At 34.6% G+C, this 18,012-nt stretch overlaps 1 protein-coding gene across 1 annotated transcript; it reads left to right on the top strand.

Moving 5' to 3' along the window:
• Window positions 1-2,332: 2,332 nt before the first annotated feature.
• LOC144970020 (ribonucleoside-diphosphate reductase large subunit-like) lies at window positions 2,333-16,898 on the top strand (the record flags this gene model as incomplete). The annotated part of the gene is given in 17 exon segments (XM_078909190.1): window positions 2,333-2,421; window positions 3,769-3,946; window positions 4,374-4,474; window positions 4,918-5,017; window positions 5,349-5,425; window positions 6,336-6,421; window positions 7,030-7,171; window positions 7,594-7,677; window positions 7,888-8,129; window positions 8,515-8,716; window positions 9,396-9,545; window positions 10,261-10,515; window positions 11,915-12,119; window positions 13,145-13,281; window positions 13,671-13,793; window positions 14,257-15,491; window positions 15,994-16,898. Coding segments are annotated over 16 exon segments (2,447 nt in total), but the record flags the coding sequence as incomplete, so codon positions are not given.
• Between the last annotated feature and the right edge of the window lie 1,114 nt (window positions 16,899-18,012).

The raw sequence follows: 18,012 nt of genomic DNA on the forward strand, positions 1-18,012 counted from the left end.
TACTGATGTGCAATTTACATTGAAAATAATGAGACAGAAGTGGCACAATTCAGATTTTTTTTTTTCCAAACGAGACATGAAATAATGTCCGCAAGTTGGGTGGATCTATAACTTTTGTAGTGGTCAAGCTGCATAGTATACTGTATGGGTATGATGACTCTTACTCTTACTCTTGATCGGAAAGGTCCTGGGTTAAAATCCAGATAACTTTTTTTTTCAATATTAATTATAAATTATATTTTAAGTTTTCTTACTAGTCTAATATTAAAAATAATTTTTTTTTAAAGAGGGGGGGGGGGGGGGGGTTGGGTTCTCCCCCCCCCCCCCCCCCCCCCGGTAATAAAAACTACGGAAGTCCTTCCAGTCAGTCTCCTAAGCCTAATCACTGAGATTGAGATCCGCCACTTTGTCGTTGTTTCAAATTGAAATGTCACTGCTTTGTTTGGGGATTTATTTATTTTTATTTGGGGTAATGGGGGGGGGGGGGGGGGGGGGAAGGATCCATTCCTTCTATCTTTTCCTTGACTTTTGGAAAGACATATAATCCTTGACTAGTGGAGTAGTTATTACTTGTGCTAAGCCCCACCACCACATCGTCACTGCCACTACTAACTACAACCACCACCACATCATTATCACTACCACAACCACCACCACATTATCACTGCCACTACTACTGCAACTACCACCGCATTATCATCCATTCCTTCTATCTTTTACTTGACTTTTGGAAAGACATATAATCCTTGACTAGCGGAGTAGTTAGTACTTGTGCTAAGCCCATATATGTTTCACGTCGGCTGGCAAAGATAAGTAAAGATATGAAGTATGGAACAGTGCCAGACAAAGCAAGACAGAAAAGTACGAGAGAAAAAAACATCCCAAATGAATCAGTCCTATTTGACTGGAGAAGATAAGTTATAAAGCTAAATACAATGATGTCAAAACTTCGTTTCACCAGACAAAAATTCCTGGTTGCGGGCAACTTCCGTCAAATTCCAGTGAGGTCAAATTGTTCCAAGGATAGCCCCACCACCACCACATCGTCACTGCCACTACTAACTACAACCACCACCACCACCACATCATTATCACTACAACTACTACCGCATTATCATCACTACTACTACTACTACAACTACCACCACAACATTATCATCTAAACCACTGCTACTACATCCACAATAGCCACATCATCATCACTACCAATACTACATCAACCAGTCATCATTGTCATCACTACCATTACTTCTACTACAACCACCACCACATCATCATCACTACCACTACTACTGCTACAACCACTACCACCACATCTTAATCACTACCACCACTACTACTGCTACAACCACCACCACCACCACCACATCACTACTACTACAACCACAATCACCACCTCGTTATCATCTCTTTCACTACTACCACCACCACCACCACCACATCATCATCACTACCACAACTACTACTGCTACAACCACCATCAATACCACTACTACTGTTACCACATCATCATCACTACCACTACTACTACAACCACCATCATTTCATCACATCATCACCACTACCACCACCGACACCACTTCATCCTCACTACCACCAGTACTATAATCACTACCATTAGGTTTTGGGGCTTTACTTCATTTGAAATAAAGAAACTTTGGGATTGTATTTACATATAATCTAGTTCTAATTATCTATTTAGAACTATACAATATGTGTAAACACAATGCCAAATACCATCCCAATGCATGTGAGCAGAAATTCCTCTTTCGGCATTGAAATTCCTCCGAGTGGTGTCTGAAATACCTGTGAGCCAAATTTAAAGTTGGCGTCTCTGTAACTATTATTATAAATGATTGTCATTCAATCATTCTCAATGACAGATTTCCCTCAAGTACCCTTGTACCACTGTCACTGTAATTCAATTACTAATTGTATTTCATCATATTTCGGTCATAGAGAAACTTTGACTGGATAAACTCTCCAACTCTCCCTCTTCTCTTTTCCTCAGTCTCAGAAAAAAAGATAATGCAGCAGCCCAGTTGCTGGGCAATGGATCGGTAAAATTATTTTGCTTAAGGGACCACATCTTTCTGACAGTGCCTTGACCTTGGACGACCCAAGTTTGATGACATAATGCTCAGATCATCCATAATTTTTTCCCCACAAGTATATATCATTCAGAAAGTTTCAGTACATACTAAACAAATAGTCTGCAAACAAACAAAAAAGGCTATAACGAAAACCAGTTACAATGATAAAGAAAATGCAAGGACTACTTTTTTTGTAGAGATCCGTGATGATATTTTTTTCTAATTTAATTCTTATCCAGGTGGTCGCATCGAATCTGTCCACTTTGACAAGATTACAGCCCGAATTCAAAAGTTGTGCTATGGACTGCATCCCGAGTTTGTTGTTCCGGTAAGTAGAGTTGGACTTCAAGAAAAACAAACTTAGAGGCCTACCTTAGTGGTGACAAGTCCAGTTTTTCAATTATTTGTTTTTCACTTGTCAGAGTGCGACTTTCTTCGTGATTTATTTCATTTTGCAATGGTCAAACTTTTGGCAATTGAAATCAATTTCAGACACTTCTACTTTGAAAAACTACAAATTTTAGCCCCTTCTTCAGAGAAATATAAGCCTCTCGAATTCAACAAATCATGTCAAAAAAAATAAAATATGGCACTAGATAATACAGTGCAAGGACTTAGAGATGCTATTCAAACTTGCTGAGCCTCATCAGTGAGAGTAAATTGGTCTTTTAGTTAGGTTTAGTGATTAGTATTATTTTCTCCTTGAAAATTACAATTTTTTTAAATTTCAAGGAAGCATGCCTGTAATTCTAAAATTGTATGTGTAATATATTGATAAAAATATTGAATTCATCCAGAGTCAAATTATTTGGATTTAATTTCATTCATATTACTAGGTCAGAGTAAGATGATGTTATTTCCAATTCAGACCATCTCATAATTGTGTAAATCGAGCTAATACTAATAGTAATAGTGAGATAATTATTGATCTTTTTAAAGGTTTTACTTATTTGGATTTTGAAGTCAACATATGTTATATTTATATTGATTGGATATGTAACCCAACCTATATTGGGAGAATGGAATTTTGTGAAAATACAAATTTCTGTCAATTCTTTTAGAGAATGTATACATAAGCAACTATAGACTATAATATCAAAATCTGTTGGATTGTCATATAGATTATAACCATAAAATCACTGAAACACATAAAAGGAAAAAGAGGGGACACAACTAGCATACCTGCCAACCCTTCCGTTTTTGGCGGAATCATTCTTATTTTCACTCTTCTTTTTTTTGTACTATTCCACCATTGTCTCTAAAATTCCGATTTACAAAAATGATGAAATGGTAAGGATAAAAAAGAACAAAGAGGGGGAGGTAGGGGGTAAGGTGAAATTCCTACTTTTGTCTCAAATTCCCATTTCAAGGTTCTATGATTTGACAGTTTAGAAAATATTGTTTATATTATAAAGTATCTAAAAATGTAAGACATGGGGAATGCTTCAAATACCGAGTAGATTCCAAGAACAAACTGCCTAGTTTGTGTATGTCTAGGGCCCTTCTTTTAGAAATGCACTTACTGACTTATCAAACTAATACTCCCTGGTTCACTGTGTCCAATTTTTTCCCATATGCTAAGAACCAGAACATTTTTGAATAACCTGCACACCAGAACTGACATGTTCTGCATTCATGTTTTTAAATATATTTCAACATATTACTTTGTCATCAGCCTGCAATCACCCAAAAGGTCATTAGTGGCTTATACCCAGGTGTCACTACCAAGGAATTGGACAATCTGGCAGCTGAGACTGCCGCTACAATGACAACAAAACACCCCGATTATGCCATTCTTGCTGCTCGTATTGCAGTGTCCAATCTGCACAAGGAAAGCAAGAAACTATTCAGTGGTATGTTACAATATTTATCATATATTTTTAGAATTTATTTAGAATTAGCTGCTCTGCGGTTACCAAATAATATTCAAGCCCTGCTGCCCCTTTGCTAGCATGATACACTCTCAAAGATGCTTGACATTTATTAGTACTAATATGGCTTTTGCATCACACTTCTTAAAGTACCTATAGATATATTTTTCAAAACTTTTCTTTGTTCAGGGTAGAATTTGTCCAAAAAAAAAAAACAACCAATGTGATAGAATTTTTGTTGTTGATATAAGACTGGGTGGTTCCGAGGTCTCGTAATTCCAACACAAATACCACAACAATGCCCTCTGTTAAAGATATGAAACATCACTTTCTTTTGATAATTTCCAATCATGATATCTCCCTGAAATAAAATAGTTTCAAGTATAAAATCTGTTTATTGTAATTGCAGATGTGATGACAGATCTTTATGAATGGGTCAACCCAAAGACAGGAAAGCATTCTCCTATGATATCCGAGGAAACTTATAACATTATCATGAAGAATGCACAAGTATGTCCCGATTTCGCTTATATTGATATATTGTATTCAAATCGATGCAGATATGATTGTTTTGGTTTTAACAAAAATTAGTCCGTATTGAAAAATTTTTTTTGTTTTAATTTGTTTATAGTTTGTCCTTATCCATAAAATAGTAATATTGAAATTTGTGGGTAAGTTAAAATATAGTTGTTGAAAATATGTGAGTTTTAATTGTGTTAAATTGAAAACTGGAGAATAAAGTCCGAGTTTAACAAAACAAGTGGCAATGGTAAAAAAAAAATAATGAAAAATTATATTTTAAAAATGAAATGTAGAATTGTTTTATTATTTGTGTTTACCCAATAGAAACAGTTCACTATTTTTTATTCTTTCAGCAAAATCGAGTTTATGTTTTCAGGAAATTGATCCAATACAATTTTTAAATAAATTGTTTTGTCTTTGCTTGTTTGCAGCAACTGAATTCAGCAATCATCTATGAAAGAGACTACACCTATAACTACTTTGGTTTCAAAACCTTGGAAAGATCCTATCTTTTGAAGATTGACGGAAAAGGTTCGTTTACATATTGATTACAGGTGTCATTGTTAGTCTTCTTAGCTTTTTTTTGTTTAACTTTTTTTCAATGTTTTATTTCTTCCTCTCCTCTTCCTCCCCACCTCCATTTCTCTCTCTCTCTCTCTCTCTCTCTCTCTCTCTCTCTCTCTCTCTCTCTCTCTCTCTCTCTCTCTCTCTCTCTCTCTCTCTCTCTCTCTCTTTTCTCCCCCCCAACCCTTCACACAAAGATATTTTATTTAATTTCAAGCTTTTTGTTTTCCTTGTACATATAGTTTTATAGTATGACATGCTTTTTCGATATCTTATACTTCTGACTTCTTATCTTCAGTTGCTGAAAGACCCCAGCAGATGTTGATGCGTGTGTCTGTTGGCATTCACAAAGAGGATATTAAGGCTGCAATTGAGGTGGGATATGTTATTAGGTTCGGTTAGGGATGTATAAGGCGTTTTTGTGGTTTTTAAAAAAAACATTCAACAAAAGAAAATCATAGTTATTTTGAGGAGCGGTTGAAATTATTTTTTTTCATCAGTTATTTCTCTGGATTGGGCAACGAAAAATTAACAAAACCGAGGGTTTGTCATCAGAAGTATGTCTTTTTTTTAAATGACAAAAGTGTGTTCTATAATGTTGTTTAAAAAGTAGGAGAATAGAAATCATAATCAGTGGGCATGTTGGTTATCTGCATTTGTTATCCACCAGGCTCTCGGGTTTCACAAGATTCAACTCTTGTGATATACTCATTGCTAAATGATGAAACTTTGGCCATTTCAAACATGATTTATTCAGTATGTTTTTTAAAGCCCTAAAGCTCACGAAGCTAGATTGTGTCGTTCTTTTAACAGCTCAAAATAATTGCTGGTTACCCTTCATTTGAGAGTGCTGGTCCATTTATCTAACTCATGTTTTGTAAGTTTGAAATTAATAACAACAATAAAATGCAGTAGGAACTTCAATCTAATTTAAGAAATGATGTAGATGTTATGGTTGAGAGGTGAGAGGATATTTTTGTTCTGGTGAATAACTTTGTTTTCCTGTTCCATCATTGTTTTGTTTATTCGCCTTAGTAATACATTCTCTCATCCCTCATTCATCATGTTTTGTTGTTGGCATAGGGGAAACCTGAAATGTCCACTAATCATTCTTCGAGCTGCAAGCAGTAACATTTTCATTAATCTTGAAATTGATTTATGATTCGGGTTCATCCTACCACAATACTGTTGTCCACATTTATTCTATCTTGATTTATATTGACGAATGAAGCGTCTGTTGTGAGAGAGCACTGAGTTTGTTTTAATGTGTTATTTTTACCATCAGACTTACAATTTGCTGTCTGAGAAATGGTTCACCCATGCTTCGCCCACTCTTTTCAATGCTGGGACCAACAGGCCTCAACTTTCAAGGTAACTTATTTTGCTTGCCCATCCTCGTCTTTTTTTCTTTCTTTTTTTTTTTTTTTTTATCTTTCTAATTAATCTCTAATATTGTTTGATGCATTTTGGGTGCAACTATAAAACTTCAAGGATAAACTTTTAGTGTGTACTATTGAAGATCATAAATATTGCTCGCGAAAAGGTGATGTTTCAAACTTATCTTAATCCATTATGGGGAGTGATATTTTATGTTAAAGGTAACGATTTCAAAGACCTTATTGCATTGTCCGGCTTACATTAGAGTTATAATACTTATTCTCTCTCACCTTTGTTTAAAAAATTATATTGTTCCGTTTCTTTTCATGAATCCGTTTTATCTGTCTTGCTCTGAAAATATTGATCATCCAGCATGTTTTTTAAAATTCGAGATTCATTTTTCATAGTTTGTAAAGTTCCCATCATGTACTTAAAACTAGCAGATATCTCAAACATGTACACTTTTTATTCCCAAGAGAATTTTGTCTTTGCTTGAATTTCATTACTTTACATGTTTTAATTTTAAAATTTTGTATTGATCAATTAAAAAATTCTACCTTTGATATTTTGTTTTGATATACAAATTGCAATTTTATTTCCAGTTGCTTTTTGTTGACGATGGACTCTGACAGCATTGAAGGAATTTATGACACTCTAAAGACGTGTTCTCTTATCTCTAAGAGTGCCGGTGGAATTGGTGTCAATGTTCATTGCATTCGAAGCACTGGCAGTTACATTGCAGGGGTAAGTCATAACAGTAAGAACAAAGAAGAGGAAACCTCATACAGTTGTTTGCTTCAGGATAAAACATTGCTCTATTGTATGAGGGGACCCAGGTTTGAGCACTGCTTTGTTTGTGTTTTTTGTTTAGAAAGGTACAGCTGTTCTCTTAATGTCTGGCATGGGATTTTGTCAGTTTTTTTGTTTTGTTGTTTTGCTTTGTTTTGTTTTTAACTAGAACGTAGCATATCAAATGTATTACCCCAATAATTAATGGGATTATATTTTTTTTGTACAAGTAGAAATTGTTGTTACATGTATGTATAGACCTGGATAGTTTTCCATCATTTATATATCTTTTCCTTTCTGAAATTTAAACGGAAAATAAATAAGGCAACCTATTATGTCAATATTATAAAGTTTTGCTTGTCTTGTTTTCTTTTCAGACAAACGGAATATCCAATGGTCTTGTTCCCATGCTGCGTGTGTACAATGCCACAGCACGATATGTGGATCAAGGTGGAAACAAGGTTGGCAGTGTAGATTAACTCTTCAGTTAGGGATGAGAAAAAAAAAACTAAAAAAAACACTAATGCAACTTTGTAGTCAAATGGTATGGGCTGCAGGTTTGGTTCCCACTCTGGATTTTTCATTCACCTTTGCTACTCCACCAATATTTTTTGTTTATGCACTTGCATATTCAAGGCTAACGATTAATCAACATTGCTTGTATCTTCCAGAGACCTGGTGCTTTTGCAATCTACCTTGAACCTTGGCATGCTGACATCTTTGATTTCCTGGATCTGAAAAAGAACACTGGCAAAGAGGAACAGAGGGCCAGAGACTTGTTTTACGCCCTGTGGATTCCTGATTTATTCATGAAGAGAGTGGAGGAGAAGGCAGACTGGACCCTGATGTGTCCACACGAGTGTCCTGGTCTTGCTGATGTCTGGGGAGACGAATTTGAGAAGCTTTACCTCAAGTGAGTTGTGTTTGTGTGAAAAATTCCCCCCCCCCCCCACCCTGATTTTCTACAGGTGGAGATGTGTTTTTTTCTTAAAAACTGACTCTTGGCTGAGATTCCTGGCAGTGTTGTTAGTACGGGACTTTCATTTGGTTTCAGATTAGCAACAGGGGCATGGTATGATATATTGCTCTTGGATCTACATCTGACAGCAGTTGACATTGTCCCCTTTTATCCTAAATCTTTCCATTAGCTTCCATTTTATTGGGGCTGAAATGACTTAAAATGTCAAATGCTGGAAAACCTCTTAAAACAAATCAACACTTAGGTTAAATGTAGGTGACCTAAGTGAATTTCTGTGTAATTGAGTCTTTCTGTAATTTATTGAACACTTGTATTACAGGTACGAGAGTGAAGGCAAAGGAAGAAAAACAATCCAGGCCCAAAAGCTATGGTATGCCATCATAGAGTCCCAGACAGAGACGGGCACTCCCTACATGCTTTACAAAGACAGTTGTAACAGAAAATCGAACCAACAAAATCTTGGCACCATCAAGTGTTCCAATTTGTGTACAGAGATCGTGGAATACAGTTCCCCTGATGAGGTTTGGAACAATTCATTTTCATTGCACTTTGTCTTAACAATTTATAGGGGATCATTTTATAATACAGTTCTGTTGAAATGACTGTAGACTCAGCAAAGAGTAAATATAGTATGGGTACTTTTTTAAAGAACATTTTAATTTTTAGTTTTGTGGCTAGATTTCGCTTTGTTGCTACTTTTTAAAAAGAATTACTTTTTTACAGATAATATGATGTCATTGGTTCAGTCCCGTATTATCTCTGTTATCAATCATCAATGAAGCCTAGTGATTTTGTTACAGCTAGTTGTTTTAGGATTGTATTGTTGGCCATGTTATGGGGGGTGGAGTGATGGAGGCATTGTATTGTAAGGTAGATTTTTTACCTTTTGTGGAATAAAAATCGAAATATATTTATATAGCGCAATATCCACTAAACATGCTCAAAGTGCTTCAGAAGAAAGTGGACATATTGGTAAGAGACAAACTGGGACCATCAATAACTAAAATTATACTTTTAAAATTTAAGCCAATGATAGGTCTCTTTAATTTATTTTTTTTTATCATTGAAGAAATTAGGACAGGGGGAGAGAGTATGATCTGTTAAAATATACCTCAACTTTTTCTTTAGATAAGTCTTATTTATATCCCTTGGAGGTCAGTTTAGGTGGTGTCAACTGTATCATATATCTGTCTATTCCAGGTGGCAGTCTGCAATCTTGCATCTATTGCCCTCAACATGTACGTCAAGCCAGACAAGACATTTGACTATGAGAAACTTATCTATGTCACCAAGGTCATTACGAGGAATCTTAACAAAATCATTGATATCAACTACTACCCCGTCCCCCAGGTAATTCTATGAATTATTCCTCATCTTGAATGGTGGCTCTTGGTTTCTCTTTTGCACCAGGGAGGTCACTTACTATTGTCTTTTATTCCTCCTAAAATATAATTTAGACATTGCAATATCGCCTTTCAGGTTGCCTGTCTCACCCTAGATGGTCAGTGTAGCTGTTGACTTGGGACTGCTTGCTCTAGAACAGTGTTTGTCAACCTTTTTTGAAATCGTACACACTTCCAGTCGTCACAATACACTAAAATTGCAGTGATAATGTGGAAAAAATAAAAGCACTGGGAGAGGAGAGTTTACTGATTTACATTTCATCATGACTATGATCTCAAAATTCTCTCATAGTGTATCCATTATATATCAAGTTTTTGCCTTTTTTATAGTGACTATATTGTTTTATGCGGATATGTTGTACACCCTATCAAAGTGGTAATGCTGTTTGTCATTTTCTGCATGTTTTATATCTCTTTCTATTTAGAAGACCCTTTGTCATCCTATTAAGCCCTCTGCTATTGTCAAGCTTTGACATAGGGAAACTTTGTCGTGAAGAATACTCATAAATTAAGGTCAGGATAGTGACGAATTACACTATTTTACTGCCATTGTAACTAATTGTATGTGTTATCATTAATTTTCATGCAAATGTATTTGCACTCTGTGATTATGACATTTCAAACAAAAACATTGTTGAAATTTGGTCTTTCTACATCTGCAGGCAAGAAATTCCAACATGCGTCACAGACCCATCGGGATTGGAGTTCAAGGTTTGGCAGATGCCTTCATTCTCATGAGGTATCCGTTTGACAGTGCAGAAGCCAAGGAACTCAACAAGAAAATTTTTGAGACTATTTATTTTGCTGCTTTGGATGCCAGTTGTGAGTTGGCAGAGAAACTGGGTCACTACGAGACATACGAAGGTTCCCCTGTCAGCAAAGGCATTCTTCAGCATGATATGTGGAATGTGCAAACTGTAAGCTTTTCTGGTTAAATATTTTTATTGGCTTTTTCCTTTTATCCCCATCAATTACAGTGTCTATACAGATCTGTTACCTATACTGATTTTTTTCTCTATAATATGCACATGTATGTCGAATCTTACGAATTTTTCGTGATTTTACGAATTTTAGACAAATTTCATGGCCAAATACGAAATTTTATGGAAAATTACGAATTTTTAATTCTTAGTAATACTTAAATGATAATAAATATAATAATAATAGTAATGATAAGAAGAACTACTACTACTACTACTACTACAACTACTACTACTACTACATAATGATGATAATAATAATAATATTAATGTTGTGGTTGTTCATACACAATTTCAGAAATTACGAATTTCCTTGTCAAATTACTAAAAATTGACATTAAAATTACTAAATTTGAAGTTTTCAATTTGGCAAGTCTGTATGCAGATATTTTAAAATTACTTTTTAATGGCCAAATTTGATTTTTTCCCCCTCAACATTCAGAGTATTAACCCAATTTTTAGCGAATTTTTAAATTTACTCAGAAATAGGTATGTGACCAAACTGAACTACACTGCAGCAGTTCTGAGATATTTAAAGTGATCAGTCTTTTAGAATTAAATATGGAAATCTTGCATTTGGATTGATGCTGATTTGTTTCTTTCTTCAAATTCGGTTTTTTTTTTTTTTGAGGAAATCAATTATGCAGGTTTTTTGTTGTACGTATCATATTTGTGATAATGTTAATATAAACATCAACATGTCAACCCCCCTTTTTAAAGAATATAAAATTTAGAGGTTGGACATTGGTATTCGCAGACAGTAAAAAATCTTACTTTTCGATACAATTTATCATTCAAAAGTAAATTCCTAGATCTATTTTTACAACAAAATTTACTTCATGTCAACGATAATCCAGTCTTCTTGTTTATTTTAATTAAAATCTAATTGAAGGTTGTAGCAATATAAAAATACGTGTGCGGACATTGTCATAAAACAGACTATACTATCTCCAGATGGTGGTGGCAGTGATGGTTAGACATTGGTATCCACAAACTCATCTCTCCAGTTCTTTAGTACAATTTGTCATTTACATTTTGAAAAATATAGCTTAATAATGACTGACACTTTACAAGTAGAATATGGCTTTGATTGCTTGAATTTCAGTTTACGCTTAAAAATTTCTCCTAGAATGCTGAATCTCCCATATTTCAGTTATTCATTCAAATTTGTGTTTTGGGGTTGGCATCTGTGTTTAAAAATGTATCACATAAATTGAAAAGATTAGCTGGAGATATTTCCTGATGTTGGTTTTATGTTTATAGGGTTGTATTTTTCGGAAGCCAAAATATGATTTGCTTGGAAATTGATTTCTTGTTTTTTGTTTTTTCTCTCTAGACTACAAACCTTGACTGGGCAGGTCTTCGTAAACGCATTGCCAAGTTTGGCATCCGCAATAGTCTCCTCTTGGCTCCCATGCCCACAGCCTCGACTGCTCAAATATTGGGCAACAATGAATCCATTGAGGCTTATACAAACAACATCTACACAAGGCGAGTCTTGTCTGGAGAATTCCAAATTGTCAATCATCATCTTTTGAAAGGTAAATTTATTTCTTTATTTATATTTTGGCACCTTTTCAATTTTGAGGTGTGGATTTATTGATAAACAATTGTTGCACAAGAGTAGCAGGTCATAACACATGGTGGTCGAATCGGTAATTGCCACTATACTGCTATTATTGCTACTACTGCTTGAATATCATTGAATGACTGTACTACAACCATTTCATTTGCCATGCACACCAGATCTTGTTTTTCTTGTAAAAAATATTTATTTGAATACCTGAACTCCTTGACCAAATATTATTTCCTTGGGAGAATTGAAATTCTAGACAACTTTTGATCTATTTCTATGATTTTTAAAAAATAAATGATTTGATTTATGTTGTCTTAAATTTATGGAAGATGAACGAAGTGACAAAAGTTATGAGATCATAACTGAGAGATGTAACTTTATTTAAAATCAATTCAATACAGCCAATACTTTGAGCGCACTATCACAATAATTGAAAGATTTGCTAAAGATCTGAACAATATTGAAATTTAATAGAGAATTGAATACAATTATTGTTTTTATGGGTTCACCACCTTCTGGCACTGGTCCAAGTATCCCGAGTTGGATCATGGAAAACAAAATAAACCTCTTGTGTTGTATTAACTCCATTTTTGTCCAAGGCGATCAAGGCGAAGCAATGGGCAGTAGACTAAATAGGAGACATGCTCCAGTCCCACCCACCTTGTTATGTCGCGTATCTACTGCATCATATGCTCATTGTGTTTTAGTTTGGACCTTGAAAAAGTCCCTTCTTTTTTATGAGTTTGATATTTACAAATTATCATAGAGATGGGTGGAAAGGAATGAGTTAAGTATGTTTGTTATTTGTTGATTGAATGATAAGGGGAATGTCTGAAATGGAAAAGCAATTGAATATAATATTATATTTATTATAATTAATGTTAACAATTTTAACTATTTGTTTGGTCAATCATGTATATTTGTGCTCATTGTGATGTAACCTTATTGAGACCAATCTCCAAATCATTCTCAATTCTCATGTTTTATCAGATCTGACCGAATTGGGTTTGTGGAACGAAGATCTGAAGAACCAGATGATTGCAGATGGTGGTTCGATCCAAAACATTAAATGCATTCCTGATGATTTGAAAGCCCTTTACAAAACTGTGTGGGAAATTAAACAAAAGGTAAATTATACTTATATGGGAACTTATGTGTTGCATGTTTTTTGCATTGTAATAATAAATAGCACTTATTACAATTATAATCAGCATTGTAAAACTCCTTTTAAAAAAAGACCTTGATAAGTTTTTCTGAACTGAACAGTTGCAACAGTGAGCAATTTTGTAAAATTTTGTATATTAAAGCAAATTTTGTTACAAATTACAAAAAATAAAATTAAAATTATGATTGTCAAATTTTCAAGTTTTCGCCCGATTCATTTAAAAATGATTTTAAAAATATTTTTTTTACCAATCCTCTCTTCAACTTAACATTTGTAAATATTGCGTCATATTTGTCTTTAATCTCCTACTACTCTATTTGTCATTCTGATATTTTGTTGTGGTTTTACTAGGTTGTCTTAGAGATGGCTGCTGACAGAGGTGCTTTCATTGATCAGAGTCAGTCTTTGAACGTCCACATTGCTGCGCCAAACTACGGAAAATTGTCCAGTATGCATTTCTATGCATGGAAATTGGTAAGACAAATTTGCATTTGGAGGTTTGAATGCGGATCATTTTATTTATTCACTGAGTATATCCACCATTTAACCTTTAAAAGGTGGTGTTCAATTTTACTTCATAAGTATATCTTATCTAAGTTTTCAACAAGAGAGTCATCTCTGCCAACCCTTCTGCTTTTCGCGGAATCGTTCCAATTTTCACTCATATGCACCCTTCAGCCATTACTTCTATGAAATATTTTTTCTTTACACAATTCAAGATATTTGAAAAATTTGGCAAATATTTTGCAATACCACTATTTTTAATAATTCTTTCAAGTCTAAATTGCCAATGGAGTGAAATATGCTTTATTGTGGTATTACCAAATTTCAAATTTAAGTTTACATTATTTAAAAATTAACTGGCAGGACACAGAATACATAAATATGGCATTCTAAATCACAAATTTTAAAATATTTTTGTGTCCGTTTCATCTAGGGTTTGAAGACTGGCATGTATTATCTGCGAACCAAGCCAGCTGCTCAAGCCATTCAATTCACTGTAGACAAGACAAGACTGTCAGAATCCAACAAAGAGAACGCCCCTGTCAAACAAGCCACACCCACCAAGAAATCCGCCACTTCTTCCCCAACCCAGAATGAAGAGGCTGTGGAAATGACAGACGAAGACAAAGAAAATGAAATAAACAAAAACATGGCTGCTTTATCGTGTTCATTGGCCAACAAGGAGGACTGCATGATGTGTGGATCGTGAGCTTTTGACTTCAACAATTTGCATCCCTCAATATTTTTTTTTATTTTTTATTTTTTTCTTTGTTCAATTGCTGATATTAATACGTAATAATTTGAATCTTTTTGATATTTATACCGTATTTGACGGTAATTGCTGATTATTGGGATATCCAATAATTACAGATACCACAATGCATTTATTACCAATTGTGTTCTTGATTACGTTTGACGTGACTGTCATGGTTGAGATTGCATGACATGCTCATTGTTTTCTCGAATCCCAGATTTTGGAGTCAAAGGAAGAATTTCCTTTCCTTTAAAAATGACATTTCCTCCCCCAATCAATTTATTGATAGTGATAAAGTTGATGTGTGCTGGAACATATAGGTGCAGTTTCCCACTCTTCAAAGTTCAAAGGTTAGCCAGAGTAACAATGTTAACTTTTCTTCTCAGTTGGGGAGGGGGAGGGGGTGAATGCAGTTAAATGGGGTTAAAAGGCAATCGTTCAACTTTTTGTCACCATCAGCTCTGATTAATTAGATACCACAATGCTTTTATTAACAAATGTGTTTGGAGTGCAGTTTGTTTCAACAAAATCTCACGCTCCTCTCAAAATTGCTTTATCGTTGAGTTAAACAGCATAAAAAGAAGCCAAATGTGGCTAACTTGCAATAATGTGTATGTCTTTCTTACGAAAAATTAGATAATTTTTGATAATTAAAATATTAAATTCCGTGGTGCAGTAGTGGTTTCCTTTTAGGTCAGGGATGTTGGCCACCTGCTTTTGGTGATTCTTCATCAGTCTTCATGGACTTGCTTTGTTTTTAAAGAGACAATTTGGTCTAACTTGGCTTCTACTTGGTGTTCAAACATCTGCTGAGAGGGAAATAGTCTGATAGGTTCATCTTTTTTGTGAGAGATCCAGATATTTTTTCCCCTTATTTTATTAGGGACAGGATGGTAGACAGAATAAGGCATTTTGCTTCCACTCCGAGGAACTGTTGCCATCTAGATCTATTTAATTCTTTAGCACGCAGGCCAACCAGTACGATTATCTCATATTTTTATACAATTTGAAGTCCAAAAATGATATGGTGTATTACTAAAAATGATTAAAGCAGAGTTTGTCACAAGTTAAAAAAGGATAAAAGTGGAATAATTGAAGGTCATTAAATATCTATTCCACCTAGATGAGAATCTGAAAGTCAGACAGGGAATTGCAAGATTTTCTTCCTCCACTGGCTTGATATTCTCTGTCAATGCTAAATTTGAAATTTTGGACGGTTGCACATGTTAAAATATGAATTTGGGTAAAATATGATGAGAAATTGCAGAAAATTGGGGAAAATCTGAAAAACCTTCAAAGGTTGAGGTTGTTTGACTAGTGTGTATCAAAAAACGTAGCCCTGATTCCTCTGAGTGTGTATAATGCTGGAATCTTTTTCTTAAGATTTGGGCCTAAGAACATTCCCTAAGAATGAAGTAAGGGAATTTATTTTAATGTTTGTATATTTTGTAATTATGAAGTTTTTTGGTATATATTATATTCCTTTCGTAACCATTTGGGTGTATCTTTTTTTTTTCTAATATCCTTTGATAATGTGGGATCTATAGGTACATTGCATTCTTGGTAAAAGGATATATTGCTCCTGGAGTTATTTTTGATCTCATTTGAACTTATTTCCTCTGTCAAAAGGGGTTGGATTTATGAATATTTTTATTTTCGTTTACTGAAAGTTAACTTTGTCAAAAGTTCATAAACATTTTGTTTATCTGGACATATCTTCAGCTTCGTCTCAAACTATATAAAGGGGTCTAGACAAATATATATTGCTCTTGGAACCCAGTTTGGTCTTTAAACTGTAGAGCCTTTGTGATAATTTTATTTTCTTCATCATGACCATAGATAGGCTAAATCTTTAATCTTGTATCGCCTTCAAAGTAAAAAAAAACTGTGTGCACGAGGTATTATTGTTGTAGAATTTTGGGCACGCCACAGGCTAGATAGAATGTAAATATAATTTAAGTCTGGGCAAGTGTTAGTGGTGTTGCTTGGTTTGTTTGTGATACTTAAAAGCTTTTTTTAAATTTCTAATTCTATGCTGTGACCATAAATGTGATGAGTGTTATTTTTCCTGTATTGTTGAAACCTATTAAACAAAAGATAAAAGAGTTACTGATACTGATAGGCGATTCTTTTCAATCATAGGATTAACATTTAATTTTTACAAACATTTTTTCTATTTGTGACTGAAGTCTATCGTTATGTGATGTAATCTAATCCTATATGTTATACCTTGATTATAATTGAAACAAGTCTGTATCAAGCCAATAAACTGAAGTGTGGGAAAGTGCTTCATGCAGATAATAAATATTCATGATTGATGACCTCCGATTTTGTGTGGTTCTTTTTTATTATTGTTCATCATAACCAAATCATGAATTGACCACTGCTAAATTGGGGGGAGGGGACTTGGAACTGACCTTCCATGGTGGGCAAGGGAGATCTCTGGTCTCTTTCATTCTGCTTCCTTTTGCTATTTCAAGTGGCTTATTCTGGGTGGGGATCCTGACCTCCCATAGTGGGCAGGGAGGTACATGCTGTCTTCTATCCCCCCATACCCGTTTTCCAATTGTTTCCTGTCGTCTTGGAATGAAATTACTTGGTTTTGTCCTGACCTGGCCGGAGTTCCTTTGCTTGGAGGGAAACAGTCGAATGTACAGTTATAGTTTTGGGAGATGATATTTTTTTCCTTGTAAATCATCTCTCTGTTTTGCATTGTATTATGTTTAGTTTACTTATTATATTATATGATTTGTAAACATTTGAGTCTATTCCTCTTCGTTGCGACCTGTGCTTGTGTCTGGATGAGACTTTTAGGTGATCTCAAAGTACTTTGACGGTGTGGTCTTGGAATCTACATCCGTTCCCTATTTGAACCAATTCCCCTTTGTCTCACCTTTTCTTTTGTGCTTTAATTGTAATTCTAGAACTTTTTACTATCCCATTTTCTTCCTTTTTACTGGCGCTGATATGACCTTAATGTGTTGCAAGTGCCGTAAAGACATTAAAAACAAAAAGTGGCTTATTCGTCTTTTTAAGAAAATGAAGCCACTTTATCGAAAATTAACGTTTTTCTGTGGGGGATATTTATTTTTCCCTACTGTCTGTACATCTTATTTTATTATTTTCTGCATCTTTTTAAAAAAAATCAAAACCAGTGTTTCACCCTTGATGGGATGGGCCTAGGTGCAGGGAAGTTAGAAAGTTGTAGAAATTTTTTATTGAATCGACTGGGTTGCATTTTGGTGGGGGAAGTTGTGGGCAGATTTGAAAAGAAAAAATAATCTCTAGACTTTGTGGTCTAATGGTTTGAGCCTCGCCTTTGGATCTGTAGATTACTGGTTTGAGTCCTTCAAAAAGGCTACTTTACTCACATTCTGACACCATACATACTCAACTCTGCAGTAAAATCCTACATGGCGGTTAACAGCTTTGTCG

This window comes from Berghia stephanieae, chromosome 4 (assembly GCF_034508935.2).
Source record: "Berghia stephanieae isolate SIO BIC M18660-M18661 chromosome 4, UCSD_Bste_1.3, whole genome shotgun sequence".
Taxonomy (NCBI): Eukaryota; Metazoa; Mollusca; class Gastropoda; order Nudibranchia; family Aeolidiidae; genus Berghia; species Berghia stephanieae.